At 57.2% G+C, this 9432-nt stretch overlaps 1 protein-coding gene across 1 annotated transcript; it reads right to left on the bottom strand.

The window, feature by feature from the left end:
• Positions 1-82: 82 nt before the first annotated feature.
• Positions 83-6756, bottom strand: NAGLU (N-acetyl-alpha-glucosaminidase). The gene is made up of 6 exons (XM_019435461.2): positions 6325-6756; positions 4841-4988; positions 3980-4126; positions 3707-3792; positions 2471-2727; positions 83-1533 (listed from the first exon to the last, which is right to left on the bottom strand). Exons 1-6 carry the CDS (start codon positions 6705-6707, stop codon positions 323-325), a joined length of 2232 nt encoding a protein of 743 aa, XP_019291006.2. The 5' UTR covers positions 6708-6756; the 3' UTR covers positions 83-322.
• Between the last annotated feature and the right edge of the window lie 2676 nt (positions 6757-9432).

Raw genomic sequence — 9432 nt, forward strand, 5'->3', positions numbered from 1 at the left:
GGGAAATGGCATCCACACCAGTGTCCATGCTGTAGCCGGGAGTCCTCCCAGCCATCTCAGTAGTGACGTTTGGACAGATAGGCCCAGGTGATTCACCAGTTTATTAAGTCGTATTAAAACAGTACTTTGATCCCAAATTTGGAGTGGGGGAGGAGAGCAGCTCACCTCCCTCTGCAGTTGCCAGGCTTGGTCCCCCAGCGGGCCTTGAGTTCCTCTGCCCAGGCCTGGCGCCCTCCTGTGATGCTTGTCTAGCTCCAGGCCCTGGGAACCCGCCCAGGCCCGGAATTCGGGAAGAACGCTGCCCAGGGGGTAGTTTAATCGGTCACAAGGAGCCAGCCACCAACCGGGGGTAGTATCTGAGGAAGAGCTTTTTGGCCAGGTCCACAGTGTCACCGTAGGGCTGGCTAGGATACTTTTGTGTGCTGAGGACAAAGGTCTGCTCCAGCTGGAAGGCGTTCTGGTCAAACTGGTGCTGTTGGAAGGGAACGCCTCGGACCAGGCTCTCCACCAGCATCTCCATGAAGAGCCGCCAGCGCGGGGTATAGTAGTCAGCCACCAGCCCCGCCAGCTGCTTGTTAGCGTAGTCCAGGATATTGCCCTCGGGCCCCCACAGGGTCAGCTGGTAGCGGCTGTTCTGCTCATAGAAATGGGCCTCGGCCTCACTGACGGCCGCTGCCCGGGCCTGCTCCAGCCAACTGCCCAGCAGGAAGCGGCTGTCACTAGCCAGCACCTTGTCCAGCGAGGGCAGAAGCTCGTAGACCAGGATGCCCGCCGCCCTCAGCAGGGGAACCAGCTCCTTGTTCAGGTAGGCCGTCCTCGCCTCCCCATAGTACAAGCTGACCAGCTCCTGGGCCGCCTGGCGAGTGACGTCCAGCAGGTCGTAGCGGAAGGTGGGGCTAGTGGCCAGGCTGGGAGTGGTTGTTAGCAGCAGCCGCCAGGCCTCAAACACATCTGATCGATTGTACCAGACAGTGGTAGTAATCTTCAGGGACGGCCTCCTGACCAGGGGGCTGCGATTATGCCCACTGCAGGCCTCACCAGAGCAGTTGTAGACGCTCCTGAGAAGTAGCCTCCAGGCGGCCTCCGTATTTCCGTGGGAGACCCCATACCGACGGGCCGCAAAACCAGTCACCCAGGCCTCCAAATCTGCCACTGGGTCCTTCCGCCAGCCCAGCTCCGCCATCAGGGCATAGACCACTTCGTTCTGGCCAATACCCTCCGGGGCCATGCCTGTACCTACCATGGTGGAATTGGGGAAGAGGCGGGCAGCGGCAGGACCTCGGTTCACGGCCTCCAGGGCCCCGAACAGACCGTGGTTGCCCCCAAAGTTATGCAGCATGCACCAAATAAAGGGCTGGCCCTGGAAGGAGGCTGTACGGATGTACACAGGCTGGCTCTCAGCAAACAGGTCCAGAACCAAGAGGCGGCCACGGGGTACGGCCCCCAGCACGGCGCTCACCTGGGCAGGCCCCCAGAACTGGGGCTGGTGCTGGAAAAGCCAACCTTGGAGCAGCCACACGGCGTCAGGGTCCACTGTGGTTGGGGCAGGGGTGGAGAGACAGAGAAGAGGGCTGATGAGAGGAGACGGAGCAGGGGAACATTCACCCCATTCTACAGATGAGGAAACAGGTCCAGAGAAGTTAAATGACTCTATCACGGGACTCTCCTTCCCGTCACCCCCAGCCCACGGGGCACAGCATCCCACACAGCCTTCCCATCTGGAAGCTCCTCCTCCCAGCTAGAAGCTCCAGGGCAGTGTTGTCCAGCTTTATGAAGCATCAGAATTTCCCAGAAGACTGGCTAAAACGGATTCCTGGGCCCAAGCGCAAGTCATTCTGATTCAGGAGAATCTGCAGACCTGACAGGCTCTGGGGTGACGCTGATGCCGCCAGTCCTGGATCACGCTTGGAGCAGGCGCTCACTCTCAAGGAAGCCGGAGCCAACGGGTTCCCTTCCTGGCTGACACAGCCCACCCACCCCTACCCCCCGGCCATTCCTGACCTGGCCCCTCTCTGCCCCACCCCTGCAAGTGGCAGGAAGGAGCACTGGGTTCACATCTGTGCCCCAGGAGGAGCATCCACCGGCTTTGAACACATCCCCTAACCTCTGGCCCGCGTTACCTACCTCAGCTCGGAGGCAGAGGCCAAACAGAACGTTTTCAATGGCCAGCACTTAGTGACTTTACTCTGGGCCAGGCATCATTCTACTTACGAGGGAGCCTCATTTTACAGACGAGGCAACTGAGGCACTGGCAGGGAGGAAGTGGCAGCGCCAGGGCTGGAGCAGGCTGTCTGGCTCCAGAGCTCACCTCTCCACCACAGTGTGATTAAATGAGATGGTGTGTGTGTGCAAAAGTACTTGGTAGACCATCAGGTGATGTGAGTCAGTGCGACGGTGTTGTTCCCAGTCTCTTTTCCCACCCCACCGAGTTGTGCCACGCCTCCCCTTCCCACCTCCCCTGGCACCGAACCTGTGACCATGGCCTGGTAGACAGAGGCTGTGGCTGAGGCAAGGTAGGAGGGCTCCGAGGAGGGGGGCTGCATCTCGTTGAAAGTGTCGGCCCCGTAGATGTGGTCCGTGCCAAACTCTTTGGTCAGTTCCCGCAGGAAGAGGCTCCCAATAATAGGGAATAGAGGATCTTCCGGAGCCAGGAGGAAGGAGCAGGAGTAGGAGCAGTTGAAGTGTCCCCAGCTGCCCAGCTGGGTGACATTGACTTGAGGGAACACCCTAGTGGCGGGGGGGCAATCCAGACATTTACCGGAGGCTGATGTGGTATCCGCGGCCAGCTCACTAGCTTCTCTGCGGTTCCTGGAACCCATCCCAGTTTCTCCTGCCTCTGTGCCTTTGCACATGCTGTGCCTTGTGGCCGGAGTCCTTTCCTCCTCCCTCCCTGCTTATCTAGCTGGTTATTCCTTTGAGTTTCACCTCATCTGGAAAAGCTTCTGCTGTCTCTCCCCCTCCCATGGGCTGAAACAAGCAACATTCAGCTTTTCAAGATCTGGCCCAGTGCTGAGCCCTGGCTTCCCCGCAGAGGCGGCCCAGACAGAGAAGTGGGCCCATGTGTATTCCTGCCCTTATCCCTGCCCTGTCTCCCCCTGTCAACCTGTCACCCAGCAGGGGCAGAGCACATCACACGCCTTTGTCGCTGCATCCCCAGGACCCAGCACTGAGCCTTGTCTGACAAATGTCTTCTTGACTGTATGAATGAGGTTCTGGCCACCCAGGCGGGAGGTGAAGGGGTGGCCAGTAAGGCCAGCAGCATGCACTAAGCCCTGTGACAGTCGTGGGAACCAGGTTGTCATGGGCATGAAGGAGGTGGTAACCAATGCTGAGGGTCCCAGCAAAGCTACCTGAAGGAGGGGAGGTCTCGGCTGGACCTTGAGGAATTTTCCGGTCACAGCAGGGGAAGAGTTGGTAGCACAGAGAAGCAGAAAGGACAGAGAAGACTGGCGCACCCCAAGTGTCACTAAATAAGAGGTGCCACTTGCGAAGGCTGTGCCGAGCCACATATACTTTACAAGTAAGGAAACGGAGGCACAGAGCAGTCATGTAATCTGAGTCCAAGTTCATGTTGCTAGTCGGTAGCAGAGCCAGGAATCAAGCCCACGCCTACATCCAGAGCTTCAGTTTTTATTTTAATTACGTCTTGCAGGGAAGAAGAAATTTCCTCTCTGAGCCGAGCAGGGGGTGGGGGGAGGAACCTTACCTGGTGATAGCCTTGGGGACATGTCCTGCAAATGCAGGTAACACTGGGGTCATGCCGAAGGAGCGCATCTGGTCCAGGATCCGATGCTGGGGACAATGGAGGGGGAGCTGGTAGGCATGGCCCTGAGGGCGTAGGTCCTCACTCCCCCAGGGCACACAGAGTTCCCCTCAAGGCCCAGTTAAGAGCCCTGAGGCTGGCCAAATACCACCCTCCTTGGCCCCTGACTCTCTAGCACTTTCCAATTCTGCCCCCTTTCGTTCTCCGTCCTTTTACCTGTAGGTAAAGCTGTTTGAGGTGCCAGGAGCGGGGCAGGGGGCCACCCCAGGTGTGCAGGTTGCCCATGCGCCCCCAGGCCAGGAAGGCAGGGCCAGTGAAGTACTCATCGATCTCTGACTGGGTCAGGCCCAAGGCCAAGTATACCTGAGGAGGAGGGCGATCCCCACACATGAGTACACACAGATACATTCATCTCCATTCATTGATTCATTCATTTCACAAACATTCATCTCTTCTCTGTGCTGAGCCCTGGAGTTACTAAGACAAAATGTGACCCTTGGCAGGAGCCCAGAGTCCCAGAGAAACAGACCTGTGAACAGGTGAGTTTACTAATCTGTCAGCCTTGTCGCCAGGGTGAGGTGAGGCACAAAGGGGCTCTCCCCAAAATGGGGAAGGGGCCTTAGAAGGCCTCATGGAACGAGGCTGGCTAGAGTGATGGGTGAGGCCAGCTCCACAGGGGCCGAAACGGGGCCCAGTGCAGCCAGAGCCCTCAGGGCCCAGGCACAGAAGCGCCCAGGCTGGGGACAGCCCGAAGGGGACAGGAGCTCCTGAGTGTGACAGCAGCAGGTCTCCGCCAGATTTGCACCTCAGAAAGGACGCGGCTGGAACTCAGGAGCCAGGAGTCCTGTTCAGAGGCTCTTGTGGGGAAGAGGGTCATTCATTCTTGTGTGACTGGGGCCATGAATAAGGATAAAGAGCACTCCTCTGTGTTTTGGCTCAGAATAGAAGCCTGTTTCCAGAGGGCTGGGGCCACCGTGCACGCCACGGACACTTCTGAAGCCTTTAGTCTGGGTACCAGACGCTGTGCTGTGGGGGAGGCAGGGACACAAGGGGAAGGAGGATGTGGTGGGCACGCACCCGCTGCCAGATGGCCTCCTGGCCGCTCCAGGCCAGTGCCAGGTTGATGCCATTCAGTGCCATCCAGTCCAGCTCCTTCTCCCAGCGGGCCCAGTCCCACCACACGAAGGAGTAGCTGTGCGTGCACACATTCTGGTAATAGCGGTACCTGCGGGCAGGGGCATGAGCCGCGGCATGTCCCTGGGGGCAGTGGGGATGTCCCCCACCCCCCCACCCCAGATCTAGCCCAGAGGGGAGGGGTCCCAAATGTAACCCCTCTCCTGCTTCACTCCAGGACCCACCCCAGGTGGAGTTGAGACTCGGTACTGAGGCAGGAGGGAAGGGAGACTCAGGTGACAAGGTGACCAAAGTACAGCCATTTTGGTTTTAGGCTGACCCTTAATCTAAAAGTCAGCAGGTCATAAAAAGAGTCACAAGACCCCACTCCCTCAGGCAGTAAAAGCCACAAAGGCTGGACATTCTTAAAACTGCTCCTTATGGGTAAATCCACAACCCAATCACAACCCTGAAACAATGGAAAAGCTAACCAGCCAATGTAAAGGTTAAAGCCAAAGTGAAAGAGGAAGCCTCTCCCTATATGGATAGCTAATTTAAAAAAACTTATAAATCCCTTCGTTAGAAGCAAAGGGGTGTGTGTCGTCCCCCTCCTCTGGGAGGAGAGATCCCTACTTTGTGAAGTAGCACCTTTCTTCTAGACTTCCGAAGTCTTTGTCCCTTTCTCTAAACGGCTCGCTCTCGAATCTTCCTCCCAAAAAGCCAAGAACTTTCTTGGCGAGGGTCCTGAGACCCTCCCATTTGGGGCCTCGGACTGTGGGCATCAGTACGGGAGCTTCCTACGTGCCCCCGACCTGTAGCCAGGCAGGTATCTGGGAGAGCACAGCTGACCCTTCTAGAGCCCCCTTCACCGTGTTTAAGTGCTCTATGGCAACACCGGTCCCTATCCTGGAATGGGGGGGCGGGTCTCTCTCCCCACAGTCTAAAGGGGAGACAGATGAGTGAACACACGACCTCCCTGCGGTGGGACAAGCTCCAGAACGGAGGCTGCGAGGGAGTGGATACCATTCCTCTGTGGTGCATCTTCCAACAGAAGGTGGGGAGGGAAATGACTAGCGTTTTTTGGTCACTAATTATGCACCACAAATTCTACCCCCGTCACCGTGCAAATCCTCACAACCAACACTGCGCGGTAGAGGTCATTACTTCCACTTTTCAGATGAGCCAGCCGAGGCTCTGAGAGGCTAAGTGACTTGCTCAAGGACACACACGGCTTTGAGAGGCAGAGCCTCTGGGATCTGAAGCCAGAGCTGTGCCACCCTAAGGCCTGCGCTACGTTCAGTCTCGGTCGCTGCGGTAGCGACCGGGAGAGCGCGCGGTGGGGCGGGGACTCAGCGAGGGGCGGCGCCCCGGGACGGGAGGCAGGTGCCGGCAACCGCGGGGGGGGGGGGGGGGGGGCGTGGAGCCCGGCGGGCGGGCGGGCCCCGTACCTGTTGGGCGTGGCCTCGGTCAGCTCCTCAGGCACGGCGGGCAGCGGCTCGGGCAGGCGCAGCTGAGAGCCCGACCAGGCCACGTGGCAGCCGCAGAAGTCGCGCAGGTAGCGGTGCAGCCCCGCGGCAGCGGCCACGCCGGTGGAGCCGACCACCCGCACTCGCGCCCCGGCGCCGCCGCCGCTCAGGCGGTAGGTGTCCAGGCCGGACTCGGCCGCCAGGGCGCGCTCCACCGACACCGAGAAGGCGGCCGCCCGCCCGGGCCCCAGCAGCCGGGCCAGCAGCTCCCGCACGGCCGCCGCCTCCCGGGCCTCGTCCCCGGCCGAGCTCCCCGCGGCGGCCAGGAACAGGAAGCCCAAGACCCCAGCCACAGCGGCCCCCATGGTCTGGCGGTCTCAGGCTGGCTGCGGCCCCACCGGGCATCCATTGGGACTCAAGGCTAGGGGCGGGACGACCCGCCGTCCAATCAGCTGCGGGCCTCAGGCCACGTGGCACAGAAGTTAGTGCACCAGGAAGCTCGGGAGAGACCGCGCTTCCGGGTCCCGGACCAGCTCCCGGAGGGTGTCTTCTGACCGGCCGCACGTGGTGCGGGAGCGCGTGATTCCACTGTCATCAAAAGCCCGGGATGTGATCGGCTGCCCTTCACGAGCGCCAAGGCGCCGTTGTATCTGAAGGGCTTTCGCATGCAATTCACTGTCCTTACGTCCGGGCAACTGTCCACAACAGATATTTTTATGTGGGGTTTTATTTTGTAGCAGGCATTGCCACCCTTCTCTGGGGGAGACCTAGAAACCAAACACTCACATAAAGATCTCAATTACAGTTGTGAGGCTGTGAGGAAATACAAAGGTACCCGACCTAACGCTTCCACACTTGATCTTAGCCAAAAGGCTGAGAAGCGATTAAGCCTAAAGCTTCTAAAAGGAAGTGACATTTAATATGAATTAAATTGGAATTGACTAGGAAAAGAGAAGAGAGAATTTCGGGCAGAGAACATGTATATAGGAAGACTGTGGAAGGGTAAAGAAAGCTGGGCAGATTTGAGGAACTAACTAAAAATTCCAGAAGTTGGAGGAGAAGTGGGTCATGTGAGCCTGGTCTGGCTGTGGTGGGGCAGGGCCTGGTGGGTGAGTTAAGGGCTCTCCATTTGATCCTTAAAGGGTAGCTGCAGCAGGACAGGTCAGGAGTTACCTTCATTTTACATATTGGAAAACTGAAGCCAGAGAAAGGATGTGACTCAGACAAGCTCAGTAACCGATAGGAGAGCATGTCCAGGACTAGAACCCAGACCTCCTAACTCCCAGACTAGCGTTCTTGCCACCGTTCCCAAATGATGCAACTTTTCAGGCTGCCTTCCTGGGCAGGATGGGGTTGGGTGGGGCTATGTGGTGGCAGGTAGAGATGGGGCCTTTAGGAGGACCACACTTTCTGAGAGGATTCTGGGTCCTTTTGGAGGCAGATGTAAGTTTTTCCAGATTGTCAGGTGGGAGTGAAGCAGCTTAGAGAAAGGGGAGGGGTCAGAGGAGAGTTGCCAGCCCAGAGAGAGAATCCAGAGTCTGGACCAGAAGAGAACATGGGAGTCCACTGAGCTTGCCCTTTTCCTCTGCCACCTGCCTGGGCACAGGCACAAGCTGCAGTCCCCCTGCCTTGTTCCCAGCTCAGCCAGCAGCCTCTGCAGGAGGTGCAGCCCTGCTCCCAGTCACTTCCTAGTGTCAGGAGGTTCTCACCCTATCCCAGGGAGCAGCTCCAAAACCAGCCCAGAGAGATGTGCCCTCATGTGGCCCTAGCCTATAGCCCCCCAGGCCCCTGTCCACTACCCTCCAGAACCCACACCCTCCCCCCCCCATTCTCCCTCCAAACATTCCTTGCTCTGGATAAGACTTGTCAGACTCTCCTCCAGCATTTCTAGATCTTAGGGAACACAAGCATTGGGGGAGTTGGGCTGCAGATCGTCAGGATTCAGCGTGCCTCTCTGTGGGGTCTGGGTCCACCTCTCTGTGGGGTCTGGCGGGGGTTGCTGGCAATGGCCAAAGATGAGGGACACCGTCCACATTCAAAGCCTGAGCTCATGGGTGCTGGGCAGGAGCCTCACTGATTATAGTGGACATGTCACACTGTCTCTTTGCTCATCTTCCCCACCAGGCTGGGAACTCTTTGAGGACAGTAGGGGGCTGGATGAAGAAACTACGCTACATCGACTGGATGAAATATCAAGCATTTGCTTGAAAGAAAAAAAAGATGAGGAAAATGTGTGGTGTTGATTCAGGATGTTCTGCAGACTATACATACATAGTTCTATATATAGTTTAATTACAGTGGGAATAGCAAACTCCCATTTGTGTTTTATTTTATTGTTATTTTTTAAACTTTTTTTCAATGTCTATTTTTGAGAAAGAGATAGCAAGCGAGGGAGGGGCGGGGAGGGGGGGACAGAGGATCTGAAACGGGCTCTGTGCTGACAGCAGAGAGCCCAATGTGGGGGCTCTAACCCATGAACTGCAAGATCATGATCTGAGCCGAAGTTGGACACTTAACTGACTGAGCCACCCAGGTGCCCCGCCAACATTTTTGTTTTGTTTTAAAAAAATTTTTTTTACGTTATTTTTGAGAGAGAGAGAGAGAGCAAGTTGGGGAGGGGCAGAGAGAGATGGAGACACAGAATCCAAAGCAGGATCCAGGGTCTGAGCTGTCAGCTCAGAGCCTAACACCGGGCTTGAACCCGGGAACTGTCAGGTTATGACCTGAGCCGAAGTCAGATGCTTAACCGACTGAGCTACCCAGGCACCCCGACTTTTTTTTTAATGTTTATTTATTTTGAGAGAGAGAGAGAAAGTGTGCAAGTGTGAGCGGGGAAGGGGCAGAGGGAGGAGAGAGAGAGAATCCCAAGCAGGCTCCACACGGCCAGTGCAGAGCCCCACATGGGGCTCGATCCCACAGTGAGACCCCAGCCAAACCAAGAGTCTGATGCTAAACTGACCGAGCCACCCAGGCACCCCTATTTTTCCCAACTTTTAGAATCTGAAGGGCAGCTTGATGGCTCAGTTGGTTAAGCATCTGACGTTGGCTCAGGTCAGGATCTCATGGTTTGTGGGTTCGAGCGCCACATTG

Source organism: Panthera pardus, unplaced genomic scaffold (genome assembly GCF_024362965.1).
Source record: "Panthera pardus isolate Hobbes unplaced genomic scaffold, ASM2436296v1 HiC_scaffold_3, whole genome shotgun sequence".
NCBI lineage: Eukaryota > Metazoa > Chordata > Mammalia > Carnivora > Felidae > Panthera > Panthera pardus.

Bases quoted from the DNA above. Each gene is read 5' to 3' on its own strand.
- NAGLU (XM_019435461.2), bottom strand. From the start codon at position 6,707: ATGGGGGCCGCTGTGGCTGGGGTCTTGGGCTTCCTGTTCCTGGCCGCC. The intron at 2,728-3,706 runs GTAAGGTTCCTC...CCCCGCCACTAG, and splicing joins GTCCCCAAGGCTATCACCAG to GGTGTTCCCTCAAGTCAATG. The intron at 1,534-2,470 runs GTTCGGTGCCAG...CCCCAACCACAG, and splicing joins CTACCAGGCCATGGTCACAG to TGGACCCTGACGCCGTGTGG.